The sequence below is a fragment of the Grammomys surdaster genome, unplaced genomic scaffold (genome assembly GCF_004785775.1).
Source record: "Grammomys surdaster isolate TR1022 unplaced genomic scaffold, NIH_TR_1.0 183, whole genome shotgun sequence".
Taxonomy (NCBI): Eukaryota; Metazoa; Chordata; class Mammalia; order Rodentia; family Muridae; genus Grammomys; species Grammomys surdaster.
In genome coordinates, this window is record NW_021604628.1 from 1,423,037 (window position 1) to 1,449,653 (window position 26,617).

Here is a 26,617-nt window from a genome sequence, read left to right on the forward strand (position 1 = left end):
CTCCCAATGATGGAAGTCCTCTCCCTCCTCCAGCCTCCCTTATGCCTTCATGTTATCTATGTTCAAATCTAGATTCCATGTATGAGAGAATGTATGTCCCCTCTTGGTCTCTCTTGGTCCCAACCCTCGCCTTACCGCCCTCCTTTCTCTTCCTTGTAACTTCCTGGACACTTGAAGCAAGCACTTCGACTCCAGTTTGCTTTTCCTTGAGAAGGGAGCAGTGGACAGGAGTCCTCGGAGAATGTGAATGTAATGTGTAAGCTGTCTATGAGTGTGGTGGTCGCCAGAGGCTCACACACTTGAATACTTGGTCCTCAGTTGCTACGGCTGTTTGGGGAGGCCATGGACCCTTTAGAAGGTGCAGCCTTGCTAGAAGCACGGCCCCAGGCCAGGCCTTCTCAGGGTTTATAGCCTCACCCTGCTTCCCACTGTCTCTCAGATCCCTGTATACAGGTGAAAGGTTGGCAGCCAGCTTTCTGTTCTGCTGCCATGCCATGCTGTCCTGGCCATGAAGGATTTTATTCCTCTGGGACCATAAAGCAAAACAAAGCCTTTCTTCTGTAGATTGTTTCTGTGCATTATCACAGCAACAGGAATGCAGCACACCAGGGAGTGGTCTGTCTTCCTTTCCTCCGTAACTCCTCCAGCACACAGAGCTTATCAATCTGCCTTTCTATTGAACAAATACGATCTTCCTTGCCAGAAGGTCACCTTTTAAATGAGATGTCACCTTACTACTTCTGCATCATCTTTGGTTTTAGCAAGTCACAAAGAAAGGTAAGAGTCAGGACAGTCATCTTCAGGAGGGTTCTGTCAGACAACAGTGCCTGGTGACACAGAAGCACCAGGGCTCCCTTCACAGGGATCCAGGAGGCCTCTGTGACATCACAAAATCAACACCTGCTGGGCTTGTTCAGGGTAGAACTATCAAGAGACCTAGAGGAGGAAGTGCGTGACTGAATGAAACAAGGAGGGGTGGACAGCGTGACGAGCGGGCGGGCTCACCCTGTTAGAGAAGGATGTGCAGTCATGGTTCTGGATCATCAAGGGAAAGCAAAGATGCTGACACAGACGTGAGGAAGGTTACAGTGTAAAGCTTCTGCCTATTTATATTTTAAATGTATTTTCTGGTGACTAAGAAAATTAAAAATTGGTGCAAGAAGCACCCCATCAAATCTTGAAAGCCTGTGACTTGGGTGAGAAAAGCAACCAGCATGAAGAGACCTCTTCATGTCAGTAAGGGCACCGAGTCATGGGGTAAGTGCCCTATACACACAGCATGAAGAGTCCCACCCCCTTTGTCAGTAAGGACACCGAGTCATGGGGTAAGTCCCCTTTATACTTAAGATGCAATCTCTCGTAGGAAATTTAAAACCGTAACTTGAAACTTGGCAGTTTTATGATCCAAGCTATTGAGCTAGCTTCAAGATGCACTAATCCCTTGAGAAAAAGCCAGGACACAGTGGAAGGCAGCTCAAGAGCGCACAGCATCATTTACTTGCATGTGGCTATCTTAGGACTGTTTATTTGCCTTTGACACTTGAGGACAAGAGTAACCATTATACATTTTGGACAAGCTTGAAAAGCTAATTTATCTGTTTTGTGGAAAAAACATGTCTCTGAAACTATGTTGGTGTGAAGGAAAAAACCCCTGCATTTTGTCTATAAAGCCAAGCAGAAAGCCTCTGTTTTCAAGCAAAGTGGAAAATGACTGCTTACCTGATACAGAATTACAGTTTCTATAGAGTACAAGTACTCATTACAAATGGACTATCGTACTTATCATCAGAGTGGGCAGAAGAACAGTGGACAGGAGTGTAGTCCGCACTGCCCAGGGCTGAGCCTCCCCATGGCTGAACAACAGTTTCAATACAAAACCAAACAAAAAGCCAAACAGCAGAGTGCAGGCTGCAATCCTGCCATTGCTGGGACAATGGATGTTTGAAAGCATACTTGAACGTCCCTCTAGCAGGCTGCAGGAAACACGGAAACACTGTGGCTTGTGTTTATCTACCAAGGCCAAGCCCCGCTGTCTGGGGAGCACCATTCTTGGCTAAGCATGCCGCTTAGCCCCTCAAGACTCAACTGGAGAATCTGTGGCTTTTACAGATGCCCCTGACTGCACCTGCATCTTACTCTGGCAGGGCCCTGAACCCCTGGAGTGGGCTTAAGCTGTGAGCCCACAGGGTAGCGTGCGAGCTCACTGCCTGGCCTAAAGCAGTGGGTTAGAACATGTCTGCCAAGTTGGCGAATCGGGTCAGATGTTTGAGCTAACCTGGGCCCAGGCCTCACAGACTGGGGGTCCTGCCCGGTTAAATGATTCAGTATCGGTTGAATTATGATGTTAATTAGAAAGTGGCACCAGGAGAAAACAGAGCCGGAAAGCATCAGCAGTTCTCATCCCAAATGTGAAAGGCTTAAGAGGGGGCTGTCTTCCATTCCTTTCCCATCTCCTCAGACATTTATAGTTAATTAATATTAATGGTGGAAGATCATTCCACTGTGATGTGAAGTTATAAATTTGAAATCAGATTACAAGTCCACAAATGCCTTTGTAATTGTAGCTGCTTTGTTTTAGCGAAACCCTGAGTACTGCTGATGTTCTGGGGCTCCCTGGCCATTGGGCAACAGAATCATCTTTGTGCCATGGGGCTCCAGACAGTTCAGTAGCAGCTACCAGTAACAGGCAGAGGCTTTGGTCACAGGGACTAATGGTGCTGCTGTGGGTGCATGAACTTGGGTCCTTTTGTTTAAATCTGTGACTTTGACAGTAGGTTGGCACAGAACTAGATCTTCAGTTAGAACTATGATACAAATAAACAGGCTTCCGGGGTCCTCCCTTCGAACACTCAGAGTAACCCAGAGGAGAGGCCATAGGATTACAAGATGCAGCAGCTCCCTGGAAGACACAACTAGCTATTCTGGCCTGGTGCAGCTGTGCAACGCTGCTCCCTGCCTGCCTGAGACCCTGTCCTGAAGCAGAAATGCACTCTGAGGCTCTGGGCACCAGAGGTGGCCAAGCAACGGCTGTTAAGATGGCTTCTGTAGCAAGGCCAAACCATGGGTTCTCCGGGACAAATTCAATGTACAATGACTGTTACGGGAGGGAGAAGGAAAACCAGGCAGGCCCATTATGCCAAGCTATGTCACTAAGGGCACAGTCACCCTTTTGTTGTGATTGTAACGTGGGCTCTGAATTGTTGTATGACTTTGGAAATAAGAGGAAAAACCAAAGTCTGTGAAGAAAAAGCTTCCCCTCCCTTCCCCCACAGCAGCTGGCAAATGTGTGCAACGCCAGATGATCGCCGCCCTGAAACCACACTCTAAAACTTTGTAAGAAATGCTTATTACTGATACTCAGTGCATAATTTACAACACTGTGCTGGAATTCACTTACACTCCATTTCAAGGGATCGTGAAAAGAAAATGTCAACTGTGGGGGAAACACACTTTATGGGCCTTGGCTTAAAACAAAAGGAAAAACACACATGCAAGTCCCTCTCAGTGGAAGGACATAGTTTAATAAATGGCCTAATGAACAGTGTAATGATGTTTTAAAAGTAGGTAGCAGGAAGGAAAAGGAAGGAAAACAGAGGCTAATACGCTGCACAGCCTGGATAATGAACCCCTGGGCGATCCAGGCTTGAGTACTGGCGTAGGGCCTGTACTTTAAAAAACCAATTTCAAACTATGAATTATGATACGGCTAATAGGCTGTACAAATTAACATTCTGTGGAAGAAGTTACAGTGACTGTAGATACGGAATCATACAGAAATCTAGGTGGGTTTCTCTGTGCTCTGCGGTCTTTGTTGCAACTCTGGAAGTGAGTCTGTTTCTGACTCATGCCTCCCTATGTTGTAAAATCTGAGTTCACAGAACCAGTGGTTGTGAAGTCACTGACTGGCTTTCCTAGGGGTGATGTGGACCAGGGCGGGGCGGGGGTCAGACTACAAACGGATATTTCCAGAAGAACATCCTAACACATCCTCTGGTCTGGCCTGTCTATATTCTCACTGCAGTACTGAGGTCTTTTTTTTTTTTTTTTTTTTTTAAGCTATGGTGTTAGTTGGGAGGTCTTTAATCCCCGCACTTGGAAGGCAGAGCCAGGTGGATCTCTGAGTTTAGGGCCAGCCTTGTTTACACAGAGAAATCCTGTCTTGGAAACAACCCAAAACAAAAAACCAAACCAAAGGACAACAACAACCCCATGGTATTATTAGCTATACAAAGTGTTGAGAGGAGACCAGGTTGTGATCTGTGCCCCGCCATATGACATGCATGGTGTCCTCCACCTCAGCTTCACGTTTGCAAGTGGACGGATGCCTGGGCTGAGACTTTCGAGGCTCTTAAAGCAGTTTCTGATGGTGGTGCCCTGGTGGTAGTGGTGGTTTGCCGTTTTACAGAGAAAGGGGAGATACAACTATTAAAATGTCTCCTGGTGTAAACAGGATTTCTCCTAGTACTGTAGCATGTGCCTCCACACAAATTATCCAGCAAACCCGAGACCCAAAGTTTGCTGAGCTGTGTGCATGGTTACACAACAACAGAGGCTTCTGTGGAACACGTGGGCCCTGCACTTCAAGAGGACGACGACAGTTTACAGTGAAAACTGGCTGGAATTTTAAAGCATCACTTCCAACCTATTTCCCTCGTTCCCTTCTGTAACACAGCTGATGTAAGAATACATAAAATTCTTATCAAATGGTATGAAAAGGTATCCAAGGATGAGGTCAGGGAGAACTGATCACCGGGTGGGGACTTAGGAGGAACTGGGAGGCAGGAACTTGAGGGCGAGCTGGAGGAGATAAAAATGACTGAGCTAAGAAACAGGCTTGGTCACTGGTCTGCAGTAAAAGGCAGGCAGGACACTGCCTGTGCGGAGAGCACAGCAGCAGGAAGGTTAGGGAGCCTGGGTAGACCAGAGCAACACAGAAGCTATACACGTGGTGTCTGACCACGATGTGTCAGTAGTCAGCAGGACAAGAGCTGGCCATGTGGCGACGAAGGATGTGCTTAGGTACAGTCCAATTGTCTTCAGCAGATGGCTGAAGCTGCTCTACAGGTGACAAAGGAATTACAAACAACAACAACCCAGCACCAGGGTTACAGACTCTAGAACTGCATCAAACAAACTGGACAGAAGCCACAGGGAGAGAAACAACAGGGGCGAGTGTTAGAGGAAGGACAGACACTGCTGAATAATCAAATGTCAAGTGTGGAGAGCACATGAGGGGAAAGACAGAAAGGTGAGAGATGCCCATGAAAGGGCACAGTGGGAGGAGCTACAGGGCATGGCGAGGAGAGCAGGAGCACATGCTGAGTGAGAGACAGCTGATGGAAATGATCGAAGGAAGAGGTGAAGCCAAGAGACAGAGAGTTAAGGATGAGAGCTCCTTTCCACAAAAGTTGACTCCATACACATGGACTGCTGAAGTCACAGGGGAACCCCTCATACACACACACTTTTTCTTAAACCCAGGAAGAAAATGTGGGTCTCTTGACACTCTGGGGTAGGCCTGAGCCACCATTAATATGTGATGACTACGAAAACCTCCCTGGGACTTAGCATCTGGCTCCTGACTTCTGGGGTTGAGTCTGGAAACTGAGGCAGGTCCTGCGAAGACATCCTCTCCCTTTCTGTGCCTTTGCCATGGCCAGCGCATGAGTTGTCTTCCATGTTTCAGAGACACCGTCCTGACTGTGGGCTTCTAGAATGTACTTCGTGATGATGGCTGGTTTAGCATACAGTGCTCGGTTTGCTCTAGGATCAAGGGGCAGGTCCTATACCTGGCAGTGTCTACAGCAGAAAGTCAATGAGTGAAGGGGATGGAGTCCACCCAACCAGTGCTGAGGTATAATGCCCTGCTGCCCACAGCCAGGAGTGGGGACTGAGCTCTACAACCCCAGAGTCAGGGCACTGTGGCAGTCAGATTCTCCTAGCAGGGAGAGGGACAGGAATGCCTTGTGAGACGTTTTGAGTCCCTCTCTAGAGTCCAAGGTCAGTAAAAAAAAATTTAACCTATTATTTTGAAACCTATTGAAGCCACTGAAACCTATTAATCTGACAGAGTTGGGATTTAAATCAAATCCATTTCTGAAGTGAAAGGGGCACAGCTGGCACAAGATGTAAAAGCTCTTGGCCTTCCATAAAGAACTTCCGTTTCCTAACAGCAGCTGTAGAGAAAGGAAAGGGATGCCCAGCCCATAACCAACCTCAAATGACAGACACACTGTTCCTGGGGATCCAGGTCACAGACTGAGGGACAGTGGAAGGATGACCAGAGAAGACTCTGCCTGACCACGCACACTTGAGGCTCACACAGCTGGCTAAGGAGGTTTCACTAAGGAATGCTTCATCGCTTTCTAAATAACGGGCACGCAGAAAGTTGTTACCTTATAGAACAGCATAGCTCTGTGGTTAAGCATGGAGAGGACAGTGAGAACTGAAGCTCTCAGGTACTACCCAGGAGATCATGTCCTCCCAGTTCCTTCTGCTGTGAGTGTTCTGGGTAGGGACCCTCACCCACAACCTGCAGACAGCTCCAACATGCTCTGCCCCCTGAATCGGCTTCCCATGTCTTCCACTGGACAGGGAAAGTTTTACACACAACTCTCTGTGAAATAAAAACATCCTCTTTAAAAGCACAGGTCTGCCCAATGAATGCCCTGCTGATGTTTCCTACTCTAAATATTCACCGCTTTCATCACTCAGAAATGATGGGTGCACACAGACACCTCCACAGACAAGCTGTGGTACTCAGGAATATGCCCTTTAGAACTGGATCTGTGCAGTTTATCTGACTTCTGCTGGGGGAGGGTATTCGTCTTATAAGGATGTGTTTCTTTATTGTTCAAATTCTAAAAGTCTTGACAAGAATTAACATCCAAGTTTGCCCTTTAAAAAATAAAGGAAAGAACATGGCTGGCTTTTTCATTATTGTCAAAGTGTGAAAAAAATAGAATTAAGTATGAAGAGAGAAAAATAAAATCTTCATCCAGCTGTTTCAAAGTGACAATTACACAACCAGCACTCATTAATTGGCTCACACTTCCAGAAGGAACAAGTAAACACACTCTTCAAGCCCTGCAGGAGTGAGAAAGGGGAGGGGCCTGAGCCCTGCAGGAGCGAGAAGGGGGTGGAGCCTGAGCCCTGCAGAAGTGAGAAAGTAGGAGGAGCTTGGCCCTGCAAGACTCAGAAGGGGAGGTGCCTGGGATCTCAGTGAGGTCTCTGTGGCAGCCCTTTCCAGGACACTAACCCTGATGCTGACTGGGAACTGCTCACCGGTGGCAGCAATGGTAAAGATGTTCCCCTCTTCAAAATCCACTCGCTAGAGCTGACGAGACGGTTCAGAGGGAGACAACATTTTTTGCTCTTGCAGAGGATCTGCGTTGAGTTCCTAGCACCCACATGGTGGCTCACAACCACCCTCACTCCAGATGCAGGGGATCTGATGCCCCTTTCGGACCTTTGAGGGTACTGGGCCCATTCACGGTATACATAATACATAGGCAAGACTTTCAAACACATACAATTCGATAGAACAAAGCCCCATTTGCCTTCTGGCATGTTTGTGACATGTTGGTTACATACAATGCCAAACTGCATGGCTAGCCATGACTTCCTAGTGATTGCTTAAAGCTTTTGTTATGTTGACTTCTGGCTCAGAAATAAATAAAATAGGTGGAGAAATCGCTTTCTAGACTTTGTCACCAACAATGGGAAAGATAATTCAGAAAAACGAAGGCAAAGTCAGTCACTAGGTTTAAATGTGCGGTTTTTCAATCTCACAGCAATTTCAAAGAGGTCTGAGGCTGTTAACTGCTCTCCCAAGAATGTTCTGTCGACCTCCCCACCAGGGAAGTGCTTGGAAGAACACAATTCCTCATTCTTTCTAAGATTCCCAGTCATCAGACAGCAGTCACAGAAACAGAGTCCAGGATAGGTATGTGCTTCCTGAATCTTGTAAGCAGTTAGAGGCACAGGGCTCCTCAGATGTGCCTGTCATCATGTGGAGAGCAGGGAACAGACCAGGGGAACCCCAGTCAGGTCTTCCCAAGACACAGGGACTGTGAGGTGCTCGCTGGGGAAGTCACAGAGGAGATTTCGTATTGGAGTGCTGTATAATAGTGTAGTCTCAAGCCTGGCTTGACCAGAGAGGCTGGCCGGCCTCCAGGAGGGGCTGGGAAGAGGGCTGCTTGGGCCTTTGGCATCAAGTATCCTGAAGCTGCTGGGACAGAGCACCATGCCACACAACTCCTTCATTTAGTGCTGACAGGGAAGAAAACAGGCTGCTCTGCCAGCCCGGGCTTTGCAAATGCAGGCAAGGACACACAGCTACAAAGCATTTACATCTGCAGCAAGAAAAAAAGTTTCCTCAAATGTAGTTGTTTTTCTAAAAAGATTTTCTATGAAATAGGTGTAAATTGGTCAAAATGTAGAAAATTAGAAATACTTTCCATAACCCAACTGCAGCACCAGGCGATCGCTGCAACAGGATGGTGTGATTCCTTGGGGTTTTCATCTACCACCTTCCTCCTCTTCTGATGACACGCCCACAATTCTGCACTCTGCTCTTAGCCTTCAGTCCTGGGATGAGCACTTGAGAAACACTCCGACAGCAAGAAGGACAGTAGTGTGACAAGCAGAGGTGGGTTAGGCAGAGAAAAAGAATAATTCAAGGCCTTGGATTATCAATGGCTGACCCCAGGGGACCCCCCAAGGCAGCACTGGGGGGGGGGGTGTTCAGACAAAGATGGTCCTCACTGCAGACATTTTTACTTTTCACTGTATCTGGAAGCCTTGAATATGGCTTCAAAGAAATATAGAAGGAAGCCAGCCTTGGTTCACATCTACCATACTAGCAACTCAGTAGGAAGGAGGATTACCACGAATTTGAGGCCAGCCTGGTCTTCACAGTAAGTTTCAATCCAGCTGAGGCTATGCAGCAACAACCTATCCCTTGTAAACAAGGCCAGTGAGGTGTCTCAACAAGTACAGGCATTTGGCAGCAAGCTGGGGTGTGTGTGTGGGGGGTACGAGACCTGAGCAGGGTCCCCGGCCCCACATGTGGGGTTCGCCCCATGGACTCCTTCCTGCAAGCGCTCCACTGACTTTCACAGGCATGCACGACCCCAAAATAAGTCATGATAGAAAATGTAAAGGATGCAAGAGCAGCAGACAGTGCAATAACCCGGTGACACCGACCGGACGACAGACTTGGTTAAGTGAAGGACTTAGTGTGATTTTACAAAATGTGCAGGTACAACACTCTGCTGTCAACACTGTCAACTAGATGGATCTCCAACCTGGAGCCACCTGTGTGGGGTGGCTAGCCAGCAGCACATGTGACGCCACAGCATTGCGAGCTGCCCGGCCTGCAAGGATGAAGAGGCATCCCTAGAAGCCTCTATAGAAACAAGAATTGGGCAGCAGCAGACGTCTCCTTGGCAACATTAGACACTAAATGGCAGGAAGTCTGAGGTTCCCAAAGGCTGAATTTTACACAGGAATGAAACTCCTGGAGGAACTCAATCCATGTCAAACTGTGACTCAGACACGAAAACTCGTATTGTCTGCTTTCGGCATACCTTTTCTGAAAACAATCTACAAATTTACTCTACACAGTGTCTATCAATGATCTTAACTAAAAGCTCTGCCTCGAAAGGCCAAGCGATCTATACTGAGCTTCAGGGTAACCTATGAGACAGAATGGAAAAGGAGCCGACCACTGAGGACAGCCCTGGGGGTTACCGAGGACAGCCCTGGGGGTTTCTTCCTTGTAGCAATTTACAAAACTGTGTGTCCTGCACATGCAGGTGGAGACCCTTAGGGGCAAACCTCACACTCCAAACACAAAGCAACTTCCCACAGCCCACAAGCTCTGTCCTAGGACAGCAGGGCATGCCCAGTTACAAAGCCATCACTCCTAGGGGGACCCAGCTGCAGCTTCTAACCACACCTAAGCAGCCTCCCGGGCCAAAGGCTGTTTAAGGGCCAGGGATAGTTTATATAAGCACTGCCTTAACAGCACAGTTGGCGGCCACTTCTGGGAGGTGTTGAATGGGTCCAGCGACAGAACTGGTTCCAGGGTCAGTATCTCACTCACAGAGAAAGGCTCTAGTTAACCCTTCACCATACTGTATAAGAAAAGGGAATGGAGGAAATGCTAGTCTACATAGGAAAGAAAAGACATTTACATAACAGCTGCAGAGTAGGTAGGAAGCATTCTGCCCAGAATTAACCAGTGAACCAACAGCAAGCTCCAGAAGTCCTGCTGACAAGAAAACTAAGCAATAAGGAACCGTGGGCAAGAGAAAGCTGATTAACAGGCAGCTAGCTACCTGACAGAGGCTCCGCTCCTTCTGAGCACTCAGAAGGCCTCGCCCACCTGCTGGGAGCCACGAAGCTCTTCTCAGGCTTAGAGGCATGGTGTAGTGGCTCCCTCACTGACCAGATATGTTCTAGATAATGTTTATATAATCAGAATATCACAGTGACTTCTGAGTGGTTTCCTTTTGAGGGTCTTTATGGCCACACAGAAAGTTTAACTCAAGTTATAACTAAATATCACAGACCTTTACAATTCTAATGTGGTCAGCTGACAAAAGGAAGGGAAAGAAAACACAGACAAAAGTGAAACATTTGGAGAGATAGAGTGAAACACATAGAATCCACTTCTTAATTAACATAGTGGGAAGTCAAGAGCTTCTGTCCTTAAGGGATGGGCCAGAAAGTAGAAGTCAGGTATACAGTTTGTTTTAAAAAGACAAACTGTAGTAGTACTAAAAAGAAAAAAAAAATGTAACCTAGAAATGAGTGGTTTAAAATGTCTTCCTCTTTCTCCCAGGGAATTACTAAAGCCGGTGAATGAACATAGAATCAGGTGCTGTTGACAGTACAGAAGTTAACAGGAACAAAGCAGAAAGCCCTCAAACCAGTCAAAGGCAGTGCCTCTGAGGAGTGGGTAGATGACGGGAAGGTCAAGTTGTGCTCTCTGTCCGGTCCCTCTGTACTGTCTAACGTTGTTCTGTGGGCTGCTTGCCTTTGTTAGAAACGATTAGGGTCCGACCATTTAGAAGAGAACAAAGGAAGAAATAACAACTTGACTGTAAGGTCCAAAGGCTCCAGGGTAAGAGAATACGAACGAGAAGGACAAGAGCTACAAAAAGTTTAAAAAACAAAACTGCTGATACCAAAACCAGACTATCCCCAATAGGAAAGAGCTTCCTCACCTTGGAAGCAAACCAGAGCAGGCCAAGCATATCCCTGTGCACCCAACTACCCCTCCTGTGCTACTTCTCAGTAGCAGGAGGCTGCAGTTCTACACGCTAAGAGGACCTTCTCTGCTGAAGAACTGAACATCTGCTGAAGAACTGAAGTGACTTCATAAATGGCGGAGGTACAGTGCACAGATTACATCCATAAATGTAAAATCCTAACTGTTGGTTCCCACTGATTCTAATGGAGTGATAGAATCTTGCCTTCTTGTTTGTTCTGATACACCAAAGTTCACAGCTTATTAATATGTAAACCACTTCTGGAGAACCTGTGTGTTACAATCGAAGTTGAGAGCTTCTCAATCATTTAAGTCCATCAATGAATGGAAACTAATAAGATGTTGGTAGCTAAGCAAAGGCACTAAGAGGATCTGCACAGAGGAGTTTCTCCTCACAGAATGCTAGTGAGCTCAGTACAAACCATTAGTCAGGCTTCTGTGTACATCAAGTGTGCTCTTGTTGAAGGCTTGAAGTGCTCCCTGGATGGAGCCTTGTAAAGAAACATACAAATGACAGAAAAGATTGTCAAGAATGCCAAGGATGGGGCTGGAGAGATGGCTCAGCAGTTAAGAGTACTGGCTACTCTTTCAGAGGACCTGAGTTCAATTCCCAGCACCCACATGGTGGCTTACAACCATCTGTAATGGGGTCTGATGACTTCTGGCATGCAAATATACATGCAAATAGAACACTCATATAGATGAAATAAAAATAAATCTTTAAAAAAAAAAAGGATGCCAAAGATGGTGAGCTGTGGCAAACAAGTATAGCTCTAGAGAGAGGACTGGGGCAGGTGGCTCACAGGGCCTAGAGGCGCGCCATTGTCTGTAAAGGGTTCCAGCAGCTTAGGAACAAAGGAACCACTCTGTTCCCCAGTTCTCCACACAGGTGGCTTGGTGATCTTCAGTAATACCAGGATCTGTAAAGCGTGTGCTATGTCACAGAGTCTGAATTAAAACTTGGCCCCTGCTCCTTGGGAAAGATGGCTCTTCTCTCCAAATTCCATTTTCTCTTTGATAAAACCAGGGCAATATCCCACAAAGCATTTTGTATCTGACAAGTGGGGGCCATTACTCTGTGTGGACAGGCTGCTTTGTCCCCAGTGGCATGTTAGTGGAAGGAAGGCACACGATACAAGCCAGGGTTTCTTAGAACCACTTCTCATTATAACTTCTCATTCTGCCTCCATGACCTGTATTTGTTAGACGTAGAAGCTGACGAACCCCCAAACCATCATGAACCCACAAGAAGGGACCACTTGACTAGCAGGAGCTCCCATGTGGACTGTTACATTTTACATGAAGCCAGTTAACACTGGAGCTTACATGCTACAGCCGAGTGTGAACATCGTCACAAGACATGCTGTGTGACGGCCACTCCAGAGCTGATGGCACTGAACACCGAGTCAAACACATTGTCAGTGCCATTAAGAAATCATGGACTGGGAGCATAGCTCAGTGAGAGCAACTGCCTCCTGCCAGCCAGCCAACCGACCGACCGACCGACCGACCGACCAACCAACCAACCAACCAACCAACCAACCAACCAAAGAACAGACATTAGAAAAGAAATTACAGCCAAACAAGCACTTGAAAAGATGCTTAGTGCACGAGCCACAGGCCAATGCCAATCAAAGGCTCAGTGGTACCCACTTCGATGACTGTGGCCCAGGGATAATGACAACAAGGCCAGCAAGGATAGGAAACTGGTCTCTCACACGCTGCCCAAGGCCATATAGAGCGGCTCAGCCGTCCTTCAAAAAGTTCAACACATTGCTCTAACAGTAGCTGAAGGTACTGAACAGGGTCAAGCACACTGTCATCAATGCCATTAAGAAATGGGATGCATGGAGCTGGAGGGATGGCTCAGCGGTTCAGAGCACTGACTGCTCATCCAGAGGACCTGAGTTCAATTCCCAGCAACCACATGGTGGCTCAGGACCATCTGTAATGGGAGCCAATGTCATCTTCTGGTGTGTCTGAAGATAACTACAGTGTACTCATATAAATAAAAATGAATAAATCTTAATAAAAAATACAATGTGGCAATTTTACCCCAGGGATCCATCCAAGAACACTTGAACGGTGTGCTCCCCACACTCTCCTGCACTGAAACGTGCAAAGCAGCCTTGTTCATTAGAGCTAAAGAGGAGAAGCAACTCAAATACCTGTCAGGATGAACAATGGAAGACAATGAGGCCGCACAGGAATATCATTCACCAGACAAAAAGAAAATCCTCGTGTATGACAGATACAGCCAGGATGAGTTGGAGCACATGCTACAGAGCAGACACTGAGGATGGAAGGTCATACACTGTACGATTCCGTTCACACAGGCTTCCCGTCATTGGCAGAGGCAGGGACAAAGAAATGACTAGATGCTGGACCAGATGAAGGGAAATGGGTTTGTTTTCAGGAGGGGCTGACACAAATGCTGTGGAACATCAGAGATGATGGTTGCACAGTTCTGTGAGTGTACTAAAAGCACAGTTTCACACTTCCTAAGGGTGAATTTAGAGTCAGGAAGATATTACAACTTGGGTGTAACTGCCCTCCGAGGCCTGTGTGAAGGCTGGTCACCAGCCTGTGCTGGTGATGGAGGTGGAGACAGACCCAGTGAAGTCATGAATCAGAGGCACGAGCTGGAAGCAGATACTGGGGCTCCGGCAGTCCTTTCCTCTAGCTTCCCCAGAGGTCATGGAGAGGTCATGATCCAGGGCAGCAACCTCTGGAACATGAACCCCAAAGCCTTCTTCTGGGTAAGCTGTTTCTCAGTTTTGTGTCACAGGAATGGAAATCTAACTAACAGAATCTCAATCTGATTTTTAAAGACGAAGTCTCAGCTTTGCTTTGCTTTGTCTCCCAGAGGAAACTTTCCCCACAGGCACCAAGCTCTTTCCAGGCATCATGGTTCCAGATTGGTCAGAACCCACAGGATCCTTCTTCCTGGGTGTTCCCAGAGCCAGGGGAGCTCACAGAGAACCAGTGCCGAGCAAAGGCAGCAGAGCCTAAGGCACACCACAGCTTTCCTTGGTTTGGGTACTCGGTGAGGTAAGGGTTGCTATTAGGGTGGGCAAGAGATGAGAAAACAGAGCCCCACGGTACCACTCATGTGGAACTCTCTGAGGAAGTTCAAGTTCCTAAGAAGCTAGTGAGGAGCTAGGAGCTCAGAGGGAGGACCACATAAGGAGTCTCTTACTTCCATGTGAGTAGTGTGAGTATGTCAGTCAGTTTCAAGTTCAGCTCACAGGTAAAACCTATTTGTGCATATCAAGTAAATGCTCATTTAAATGCTTAGTAGTCAAAACTGAAACAAAGGCTCCTTCTTGGGAAAGCACTTCACCTCCCTGCAGGAATCTTCTCCAGGGCCTCTGAGCTCATGGTAGGCTGTGAACGTGTTACTTACTTGCAGGACACTTTCGTTCTGTCAGCCACCATGGTCCACTGCTGCTGATTGGTGGAAACCTCAACATAGTAGCTGTAGCTTCGATCATCACAGTCCCAGAGTAATAACCTGAGGAGAGAGAGGACACGACGTGGTTTTCACATCTTGTCATGAGGCTGTGTGTCATCCCTCCCTACCCCCTGTGCCCTGCCTTGCATCCAGGACTGCAGAAGGAGAGAAAATCGCAATAAAATCATGAAGAGAAGGAAGGGCTGGGTCAGGCTGTGAGTCACCTCTTTGACAGTCTGTCTCACTAACCACCCAATCCCAGGGAGCCTCTGTTCAGACTGCCTTAGGAGGGAGCATGTCTGTCCTGTGTCATCTTTTCAGGTTCTTCAGCTTCACTGTAGCATCGGAGCTAGCTGAGGATAAGATCTGAGAAACACCTGCTCAGGGGACCAGTGCTACCAACGGATGCTAACATGAGCTTACCGTGTTTTATGCTTCCTCTCATTCTTACCAGGGTTCCACATAACTCTGGTAAGATTACCTGCTGTGGAGATATAGCTATCCCTTAGCATCTGTAAGAGGCTAGTCTGTGGCTACTCAAGTCCTCAATTACATGACACCATACGTACTTTACATATTACAAAATCTGTGCACAGTCATGTATGTGTGTGTATATATGTATATATATATACATACACACATATACATATATACTCACACACACACACATATATATATCTGACTTGTGAATACACTCGTAAGTGTAAACAAATACACACATATAGAGAATTGTGCATGTGTGTGCATGCACACTCTCCACAGACAAGGTCTTGTGGTGCAGGCTAGGTGAGTGAGCCTCTTGCGAGCAGTGACTGCAGGGTTGTTAAATGTCCCGGCTGGCCTCCCACAAAATCCCAATTGTCCTTACGTGCCTTACAATACCCAATGAAAGTAAATACTATGCGAATAGTTTTGTTCTGTATTTTTAAAGGAGTTGACCAAAAATATTCTGTGCCCTTTTATGCAAATGTCCCAGTACGTGACCCCCAAGTGTATGAGGGCAGCTGCACGTATGAGGAAAACGTGCTCATCGTCGGGGACTTACTATCTTGGTCCTGCTCTGAGCCCTTTTCTGCTCGGGTGAGAACCTTAATGGACTAGGTGAGTCCATTTGCGTGACGTTCAAAGCAGAATACACCCACCTACCAGTTTCAGAACAGCAGGTCCTTCTAAAGAAAGTATTGACGGGAAACAGGATGAGGGCAGCCTCTAGAAGGGCAGAGACGTGCTAGTTTATCTCGTGGTGATTATGTGGCTGCAGGAGCCTGTACATATTCATCAAGCTACGTACAGTAGATGTGTGTACGCTCCATGTGTGGCTCTCCAAGTTAAAACGGAATCTGGGCATATAATATGGGCTCTGTGCTCGACAACTGACCATGCTTCAGAGGAAACAGATCACTGATTTCCACTATTTCAGCCATCTTTGCCTGTTACACACGGTGTAACAGGAAGTCACATGCATGTGCTTCCCGTCAGCCGCAACAGTGAGCACACAGCAGGCAGTGTCCACGTATAAGTGGATTTTCTTCCTTTCTTCCCCCCCCCCCCCCAAAATAGGGTTTCTTTGTGTAGCTCTGGCTGTCCAGGAATTCTCTATGTAGACCAGGCTGCCTGCCTCTGCCTCCTGAGTATGGGACTAAGGTGTGAACCACCCCCACGTGGCCTAAACGGCTTCTCTCTACCTAGAGCTAGGCCAGCACTTGGTAGATGTCAGCTGGGCAAAGCCAGCAGCAGCAATGATGATGGTGACAGCCAGCACTGCTTTAATGCTTATGTGGTTCAGGCCCACAGTCAAGTGCTCTGCACAGCCTGCTCTGTTATACACCTGAGTACCCTCTCAGCAAGCACAACTGCTCTCCTCACGTTATATCCATGGTAGTTATACTCATACACTATCAGTGTATGAGTGATGCAGGATGGCAGCTGGTATGCCAATCTAAACCCAGGTCTGTAATCCTCCTGCCTCGTGTTCCTAGTTTATGCATCTGAACTATATTTGTACAGTAACCCATCACTCTGTAACAGCCAATCCTATGTCTTCTTTAATCTTGCTATTACAGTCAATGAAATCCCTAGCACAACTTGTATTTGTGTAAGGCAACTATGGAGAATTAATGCTGCTGTGGTTGTTTTTCAGTCTTTCACTGGGGGTAGGCAAGGTTCCACCACTAAGCCCTCATATTTCTCCTTTTGAGGTAGAGTCTAAGTTGCCAAAGCTGGCTTTGAGCTTCCACTCCATAGCCGAGGTAGACCTTGAATTCTACTTGCTATCAAGTAATAGTCACTTGCTAATACAGACACCAGAAATCTCAAGCAAATTAATTCTTCATTTCATAGCTCTAGTAACAGGATTCTCTAAAGACAATTCTGAGTAGAAGTCTGTTCTTCTGTCTGTTTTGCTTTGTTTTATTTTGTTTTATTTTTTTTTTTGAGACAGGGTTTCTCTGTATAGCCCTGGCTGTCCTGGTACTCAATCTGTAGGCCAGGCTGGCCTTGAACTTAGAGATCCGCCTGCCTCTGCCTCCCGAGTTCGGGGACTAAAGGCGTGCTCCATCATACCCCGCATACCCCACTCTCATTGGGATTCTGCATTATTAATGGAGACCCAGAGTGCTACAACCCCCATCACTCCAGATAAACGTGAGTACATGTCTTACAGAAAACCCAAATGGAAGCACTGGGTCCCTGTGGGACAGAGTCTAACCAGATGTTTCATAAGAGACTGCCTTGAGGATACAAGATAAGGAGAAGATACAGAATGTCGAGTACAAGTACTGTGAATGTCCCCAGAGATTCTTGGAGTGACTGAAGGATCAGAAACTAATTAGTGGTGGCATACACCTTTATTCTCAGCACTTGGGAAGCAGAGGCAGGAGGATCTGAGTTTGAGGCCAGCCAGGGCTACAAAACGAGTTCCATGCCTTGAATCATCTATATCATAGATACTGACTCATTGTATTTCATTCTACCAATGCCGCACAATTTAAACAGTCTCTTAGTGTTCAACATTTAGGTACTTAGTGATATTTCACTCAGGAAAAATTCTTCAATAAATATTCTTAGCTAAACCCAATACTTTTCTTAAACATTTGTACATGAAAATCTCTGGGATCTACTTCTTCCTTTGAAATTCACTACTTCCCTTGAAAGTTTGTATGAAAAAAAGTTTTCCTTTGGAGGTTGTGCTGTGTATTATAGAGTAGCTGTAGACCTCTCCTCTCACCTTCAACCAAAAATCTGTAGTAGGTTAAACTGCCAGTGGCGTCTAGCCAGGGCCGTTTTCTGTGCCATCGTACTGATACCCGCACTTAGAAACAATACCCATGTTAGGGACAAAACACAGTTCATTAATTTGCAAGGTTTTTTTTTTTTAACTCATCATCGAACTTGGAACATTTTGTGTATTTTCTATACTTATCCTATTGCTAATGACTTACAAAACGTCCTCTACATCTGAAGGTATTAATTCACTGCCCATCACAGTTGGCATGCGAAAGATATTAATTTTTATTAGCCTAGTCCATCGATCTTTACCTTAGTAATTTTTCCTAGCCTAAATTTTTTCTGTCCTGAATTGCAGCCAAGAGCACACACTGGGTGAGACATCTCCTTTCAATTCTTCTATTAAGAGTCCCTGGGGAATGCAGGGTCACGGCGACTCTTGAGTGGAAGGGACACTGATGGATGGCAGGTTATCCAGTGTAGGGCTCTGTCTTCTCCCCGTGGAGTTTATAGGGATCCAAATTCATGTACCAGGATGCATATTTGCTTAGAATTTAGGCTTCATCAGGAATCAGTCCTTTTGTTGACTCTACTGAAAAAGCAGGTTCAGTTTAAACCCTACAAGCAAATCTGACCCAGGCTCCTTTCTTTCTACAGGTTAGAACTGGGCTCTCGTTAGGCAGAGTGTAACGTCCCATGCCGCCCGTGCTTCTTTGTCTGCCTGCAAAGTCTGCTCTTAGGTATTTGCACTGACAGCATAGAGACATTTCTGGCTTGTAATCTGGCTGGGAATGTTTGCAGAGTGTGATCGCCCAGCACAGACACTCCTCATGACCTTAAAGAAGATGAGCTCCTTAAACATGCCCCTCTCTCCTCCACTCCATGATCGGAAGCCATTTTCAAAGAGGCTGACTTTATCCACCACAGAGATTCACCGATGCAGATCAGACCTCATCACCTAATGAGCACCGCGCAAACGCCTGGTGACATTACGGCTGGCTGCTCCATCTCCCCTTTTCTTACAGTGGAGTCTCCCTAAAAGCAGCGAGGCGCTGGCTTTTTATAAAATTGATTAACAGATGTGATTCTGCTTACATCCTCCATAAATGCTCTGGCTGGGTGCATACCATTGATTACCCGGGGCTCAGTTTACAGCAACTAATTGCTCTCCTTGCTGCTGTTTTGATACAAAATTCGATAGTGAATATGATTTCAAAACTCTTGTCTTTGTGGTCTGAGTCAGAAGTGACTGGAGGCAAACCCAGTGGACTCAGTTTTCTCTTCTTAAAATAACTGCTCTCTCATCAGCCTGTGAAGAAAGTTTCCAAATTGTAGCATTCTAATTGGAAAGCCTGCATTATGCATGCGATGACAAACTACGTTGTGCTGAATGGCATTTTTTTTTAGCCCTTTCTTAAGGGATTAATTCCATGCCAGACTGTGAACAATGGCTGAAGCTTAACACAAGAGATCAACAGCTTCTCCACTGAACTGGTGCCTTTAGACCAGGAGCAAGGGCCTGCTTGCCTGTTTCTAACTGCCTATCGTTTGTGGCAGCCTCTCTGGAAGACATGGAGATACAGCACGCTGCTGCTGTTGCTAAGAGGTTCCTCATTTGGGGAAAACAGCCAACCAAAGCAAGATCAACAACCAGGCTATTAGCAACGTAATAACTTATAGAATCCATTTATAAACACCCAAAGACATTCATAACCTCAAAAATGTATAAATAATATTCTCGGAGAACCTTTAAGTTCCTCAGAAATAGCTGTCTTTCATTAAACAGTTCCAAAATTATTTGCCAGGCACGAAGCACAGTTAGGTAACTCTTTGAACCTTCTTATTCACAAGCTCACTCTTGTAACCTTCAATGTCTGCCTTGGCTGATTTCTTGGGGTTCTCTCAGTCTCACGGCTGACAGTCCTCTGCATATGCACTGGAGGGCTTGAATGACTGCAGTTACATGGTATGCAGTTACACTGGCTCTGAAAACTGCCTGAGGCTCCATTTCAAAATGGTGTGGGAGTTCCTGAGCCCGGTGTGTCCTGCAATCCTGGTTGCAGCCTAGGAAGCAGACCCATGCTGAGCTAATCACACTTCATCCCTCAAAACCAGAGGGTGTAGTAAGTCTGCCTTAATTGGTCCTGCTCACTTAAATGAGCTAATGAGGAGGCAGACATTCCAGGGTGGCCTTCTTTCATCGGAAGCACCAGGAAGGAAGGAGTCTTGGGTATGAGAAGCAGAGCCGGGACACGGGACACAGTGAGACCTAGTGGGGCTGCTCCTGACACATTCAGTCCCATGATGTGCCACCAGGTTCATGAGAAATTGACCAATCACAGTGAAGCTCCTTTTATGGCTTAGACCATCTTTATTCAGCTTCTGTCTCTTGGAACCAATCAGGCTCAAGCTGAGAGCACACTGGAGCAGGTCTCCCTGTGGCAGGAGAGGTGGCTTCTGTCCAGGTCAGCAGTGGCTGAACTGAGGGGAGGGACAACAAGGTGAGGGGTGGGACAGACTCAGTGAGGAAGGGGCTGAACTAATTACTAAGCACATGTCAAAGGCAGCCAGCAGGGGGCTGGGGGAGCTTGACCAGAGTGACAAGGAGGACACAGTGCAGGTCCAAGGATCCAGGGCCAGGGAAGTACTGTGTAATTCTTGGCTGAAGGGTAGACTAAAGCTGGAAGAGAGATCTGGAAAAAGATCAGATGCTGTAATCAAGCGGGGATCTAAGGGGCTTTCGCCTCACTAAAGAATCTAGTTCTCACTGTTCTGGTGCAAAGAAGAAAGACAGTGTGAGAGCCCACCTCTGACTCCTGTGGTCAGCAGGGGCAGACAGCCAATGCAGCTGCCTGATGTTGCTCCAGAGCAACTAGTGACAAACAGGGAGTTCCCACAAATGACAGGGTTTCTTGTTGTCTGTCACAGCTCTGATAGCGTGCTTCTTCTCAGGTTAGGGGTAAGGTCCAGCTGAGCAGAGCAGCTGGAGGACTGCAAGTCTGGAATGAGATCCTCAGCAGGAGGCTAGGGCCACGTTATATTTTATGCAAAGAGTCTGAAGACGACAAACGACAAACGCTGCCCTGAAGATCCCAGAAATGAGAATACTGAAGGAGCTGAGACCACAGTGGCCAGGCCTCCAAGGATACGGCCTCCCAGGGCAGAGGAGACACTGGTCTTCTAGCATCCGGAGGGAACAGCAAGCGGCTCACCAGAGGGAAGGTGTTCTTGACAAGTCTGCTAGGCAGAACCCACCCAGGCCTCCACGTACTGTGGGCTGCTGCTTCATCTCTCAAAGCTACAATACCTTGTCTGTCAGTCTCCATCATTGTGACACAATACTTGAGACCATAAGCTTTTTAAAGGGTAAGCTTTAATTTTGGCAGACAGCTTTTGCTGTTTTGTTTTCAAGTAGGGTCTCACCTTGATCTCTCCATGTAGAGCAGGCTGGCCTCTAACTCACAGTGATCTGTGTGCCTCTGCCTCCCAAGTGTTAGGATTAAAGGTGTACCTGGCCACAGAAGGTTTTGATGTTTCGGTACCTGGCCATCAGCCCATTACATCTGGGTCCATGGTAAGAGAGAGCGCAGTAAATAAAACCTTTACAACCAGGCAGCAGACAGAGCTGGGAAGGGCCAGGGTTCCAGCCTTCCTTCTAAGGCATTCTGCAGATGACCTGACTCTCTTCCACTAGGCCTCACTTCTAAAAGGTTCCTCCATCTCTGGATCCTGGGCATCACGGTTACCAAGGCTTTCATGGGCTTTGAGGAAACACCTTCGAGGGTGTTTCCTATTCAGACAACAGCGGACACAGAAGATGAGTTCTCCACCTTAGCAGCCAACTGGAACCATGGTTCTCCTGCTTAGGGATAGTAAGCTTTACATTCAAGGTCGGATGGTAACTGAGGAGCAGACTGTTTACTTCCAGGGGCTCTACTGTTTACCAGTTCGGATTGTGGGATACTTGTGAGTGACTAAGCAGTGCTCACATTTGCACAGGCCACGACCACTTCAGACTGTGCATACATTATCACACAAAGGGAAAAGAAAAGATTCATAATCAGACCACTTCCTACTTCTCAACCTAAAACTCTTTGTCTAAGTCATTGGTTAATTTTCTGGCATGGGCTAAACACTGTCCCAGCTACCTTTATTCAGTCACTTGGCAAACCTTTATTTTTTATTTAACATGTAAGTTTCAGCCCAGTCTTATGAGCTAGATTTCATACTACACAGTCATTTTTTGAAGAAATTTCTTTCATTTTAAGCTTCCATGTGAATATGAGAAAACTATGTCTAGGCCAACAGCTCTCAGAAGAAAACCCCTTTTTTTGTATTTTGAAGGTGAGTCTTTTGCAATACAGACTCTTCCTTAAGCAAGAAGGTGGCATCAAACGTACCAGGACTGGTTGACAAGGTCAAGTGTCATGCTGCTGAAGACTTCTGGGCACAGGCACATTAAGCAGGTAGGCAGCTTCTACAGATCTTCCCTGATATTTAAATTTGGCATTATCAAGTCCCCTTCTACAGCAAGGCCATCTGCCTGTCCCAGAAGTGTCCTCACTGTGTGGAAGGACACTGGAGCACTCAGTGCCATGGCTCCCAGCAGGCATCAACAAGGACTCGAAGGAGGTCGAGCACGGTGTGGCTTCCTAGACTTTCAGCCAGCCCGCTTAAAGCATTCTTTGCTGGGCAGAGTACCAGGTGCCACCGTGACTTTAAGAGGCCAGAGTCGGTATCGTCTAAGAGCTAAAGGCAACATGCATTTGTGTGATCTGTCTCTCTCCCCTGGAGTCTTGAAATTATTGGGACGGTAAGACTGATAGACCTGACAAAGAACTCAGGACTCACTGGGTTATAAGCAAAATGTTAGGAATTTAGTTTGTAAGCTAAGTGTTTGACTTCTTCAGTCTTAAATACATGAATCCTCTAAGGTAAACAGATCCACCATGGCCTCCATCCAACAGTTGTGGGGAGGAACAGACTCTGCCTGGCTCCACACCCCTGTGTAACAGCCAAGGGACGCTCCCTACAGGAGGGGCCGACAGTCCCCACTACCTCATCAACTGGCTTATACTTAAGACTACAGAGGGTGGGGGAAGAGAGTGGATTACAGATGAAGTTCATTTCTCACAAAACCTCACTAATGGACCCATCCTCCCTCCCTCCCTCCCTCCCTCCCTCCCTCCCTCCCTCCCTCCCTCCTTTTTGTCAACTCTGGGGACTGATCCTGGGCCTTCCACTTGCTATGCAAGTGCTCCAGCAAACTGAGGAGCAGTGCAGCCCACTTGCTGCTGTTTCCTGTCTTACTTTACTCTCCGCTCCTCCTCTGACATGCTAGTGCATGCACACAGCCTACACAAAGCACCAAGAGACAGAGCCAAACAGGAAATTTAATAAACTCCATAGTTCCTTCTCACTCCCTTGGGTCAAGCGTTCACAGGAATGTGTGTCTGGTGGGAGCACTCACAGTTTAGCTACAGGCAGGTCTGTATATTCTCTCAACCTGGTGCAAGAGAGAATGGAAGGGCCAAACAAAGGCTTGACTCAACATCACAGGCAAGAGAACACTCCAGCAGAGATGAAGTAGACAGTGAAACTCTTCCTACTCAATCAGGTCCTTTTGCTATTTTTGCCCTCGGCAAATCTCATTTCTGGTCTCTCTTAACTCAGCCAGTACTATTTTCCCATGTCCCTTTGTCTTTCTTACCAGCTTGACCTCTTCACCTGAGTCAGATCTGGGTTCCCACCTCTGCCCCAGCTCTGAAGCATCCTCTTTTCCCCACAGGCACAATCTACAAAGTCCTGGGCACTTGCTGAGTGACTTTAACATCTCTCACTAGCACCCGTGCAGGCTGTGGCTTCCCGCCCGCGCCTCCTGTAGCCCGCGCCTCCTGTAGCCAGCGTCAGTTCTCCTAGGTCCTATGTAATCAAAGTCTGGCTGGCTGGCTTTCATGTCTACTTGTCTTGAGATTTCCTCCCCACATATATCTGCTTTCTGGATGTCTTTTGTGAAGTCCACAAGAAAACCACCCTCAGAAATGCAAGACCAAAGCAGTAAGTCGTAAGAGTGCTTATAGACAATGTAAGGTCTTAAAGAAAGGGAGCTTGCTCTGTTCCAAGGCTGAGATGTGATAAATCACAACTCCCTGTGTGGTACACGGCTTACCGTTAAATTAAAGACATTAATGAGAACAATAATAGCAACATCTTCCCCACAGCACACAAAGGTGAAAATCCGAACTAACCGTAAGTTCTTATAAACAAAAGATAATTAATCAATTTAATATGTTGCTGTGTGATTAATCTTTTGAAAAATGGCAAGAAGCCAGAAAATAAGCAACATTTTATGTGATTTCTTTTTTGCAATGGCTAGAGGAAAAATGGCTAATGAAGCTTTTCAATAGGATTCTTTTGATCACTGAGCACTCGGAACGGTTCTCTTGATCCACGGCTTCAAAGCCGGGATCACAAGTTTTAATGCAAACCTTTTCAGATGAACACTCACAACTTTACCTTTCCTAACCACTCAACAGCCATAATTAAACCAAACTGGTGTGGGTTCCAGGACCAAAGGCTAAGTGAACAGTTGCCTTTCCCCTCTCCAGTCGCCTACACTGACTGATCTGTGCAGAGGTAGAGTGCAGGCGAGGGCTGCAAGGCAGGGAGGGTCTGGTCCTCCTCACAATCTCCAGCGCCTGCCCCCTCACTCCTCCCACATGTGCAGGAGGAGGGATCCTAAGACAAGAGGAAAACACCCACTCTTTGGAATGTATTCTGCAAGAGCTACCTCTTTAGACATAACCCTTGCAGGTGTTGGCATGAATATTCACCAGTGTGTGCTGGGCATAGGGGCCAGTCTCCATGCCGTGGACACTAATCCTTCAAACTGTATTCCAGGCAAGCCACCAGGGTGAACTCCATACAGAAAGCAGGCTTCTCAGTGATGGCTAGTGGAAGGCTGAATGAAGGAAATCACAGGGAAGGAGGCAGAGGAACAAATCACTTCTCTGGAGGCTCTGCGCAGCAAGACCCTGCCACACCGCTTGGAGCTGCAGGAGGCACCACTACAAGACTGCACTCTGGGAATTAAACGCTGTCTCTTCCATTCAGCTGCCTCACCCTTCCTCATCAAGAAAAGCAAACATTCATCTCCCCTCTGCCCACCATCCTCTTGCTAGGTCCCTTTAATGTTCCTATGTGGGCCAATAGGACCCACAGGGACTTGCTGAGAACACCACCCTCTCAGCCTGCACTTGCACTTACAGAAAACAGAAGAAAAGACTTGGTACCCAAAAAGGATGTGGGGCCAGAGGTGAGATCTCACCTTATCTTGGGGTCCTCCCTTTTCAGTGCTGAGCCCCAAGAGCCCATACTGAATTGGTGCTGAGGGGGCAGAGGCGGCTCTGGCTAGAGTAGCCCTCCGGGTGAGTCACATGGAGATCATAGGGTCTCCGCTAGGGATGTCATCCTGAGGCAACTTCCAAAGAGCAGCAGCTCTAATGGGCTTGGTGGGGACACTCAGGAGACACCACAAAGGGAGAGCGCAGGGGTCATTCCCTCAGCTCAGGTGGACCACAAAGGGCTCCTGCCTCAGCTTAAGCCTCCGAGGGACACACTTCTCAATGTGACAATAGGATCTCTAGCCTTGCCAGACGGGAGGCGAATGGCTCACCTCCACCACTGTCTTTACAACAGCGCACAGCCTCGTTTCATCTGTTAAATGGAGGGTGGGTAGGTGTGGGGCGAGGGGAAAAGGGTAGATGGAATTTAGAATAATGTGTGGTTTTATTTTTTAACCTATTTTTTCCTTCTAATATAAAACGATAGATAATACGTCTTTTGGTTTTCTTCTAAATTATCCACAAGCTACATCTAGAAGAAAAAAGGAAGCCACTATTTTAAAAAGTCTTGAGAACTGGGACCTCTTTCCAAACTGTGTCTTTGAAGATGCTCAGTTACTAAAGGAGCACAAACCAGGGCTCAGGGCAAGAGGCGGTCTGCAGGTATGTGCGAAGCCCTGGGCTCCACCTCAGGCCCCAGAGCTAAAGCGTTAGACGCCAGCGCTTCCACAGGCTCCTCTCCTTGTAGCAACTCAAAGGCTTGCTCCTCACCAAAGCCAGTGAGTCATGGGTTCTCACACTAGACGCTGATCTTCAGTATTGTTTAATAGTGAGGTTACAAGTATTAGCTTCACTTTTTGGAACTGTGAAAGGCCTACGAATCCCCTGAGCAGGCTTTCCTCGAGTGGGGCACAGAAGCCGGTGAGCAAAGCACCCGGCTACCTCCCTAGGGGCCAGTCTACATTTGTCTGGTGAGGAGAGTTTCCTGGAGCACAGTGATGCCCCTAAGAGAAGGCAAGCAGGACATGTACACTGCTCATCTCTTCACAGAAAACCTGGCCAAGCCCAAGAACTGAAGCCAGTCTCACTGAATAGCACAGAGTGGAGGAACATGGGGACGGTTTAAAAAAAGGTTGAGTCTAACCTAAAAATGTCTAAAATCTCTTTCACTGAATGTTTCAAAATATGTTTTTTAATGTGGCAAAATCCACATGGAGTTAAGATTCTGCTTCAGTCACAATTCCATCTTTGTTACTGTGACAGCTGCACTGACATTTCTTGTCTTACCTTTCTTACCAAATTTCTAGTATTTTTCCC

The 26,617-nt window shown here is 47.0% G+C and overlaps 1 protein-coding gene across 2 annotated transcripts in view; it reads right to left on the bottom strand.

Moving 5' to 3' along the window:
• The window catches only part of Btbd9 (BTB domain containing 9), a 354,330-nt gene that overhangs the window by 45,756 nt on the left and 281,957 nt on the right, over positions 1-26,617 (bottom strand). For both annotated transcript variants that reach the window (XM_028767910.1, XM_028767911.1), the window contains one exon: positions 14,685-14,792. In XM_028767910.1, coding sequence (XP_028623743.1) covers positions 14,685-14,792 — 108 coding nt within the window. The remainder of the gene's footprint in view (positions 1-14,684; positions 14,793-26,617) is intronic.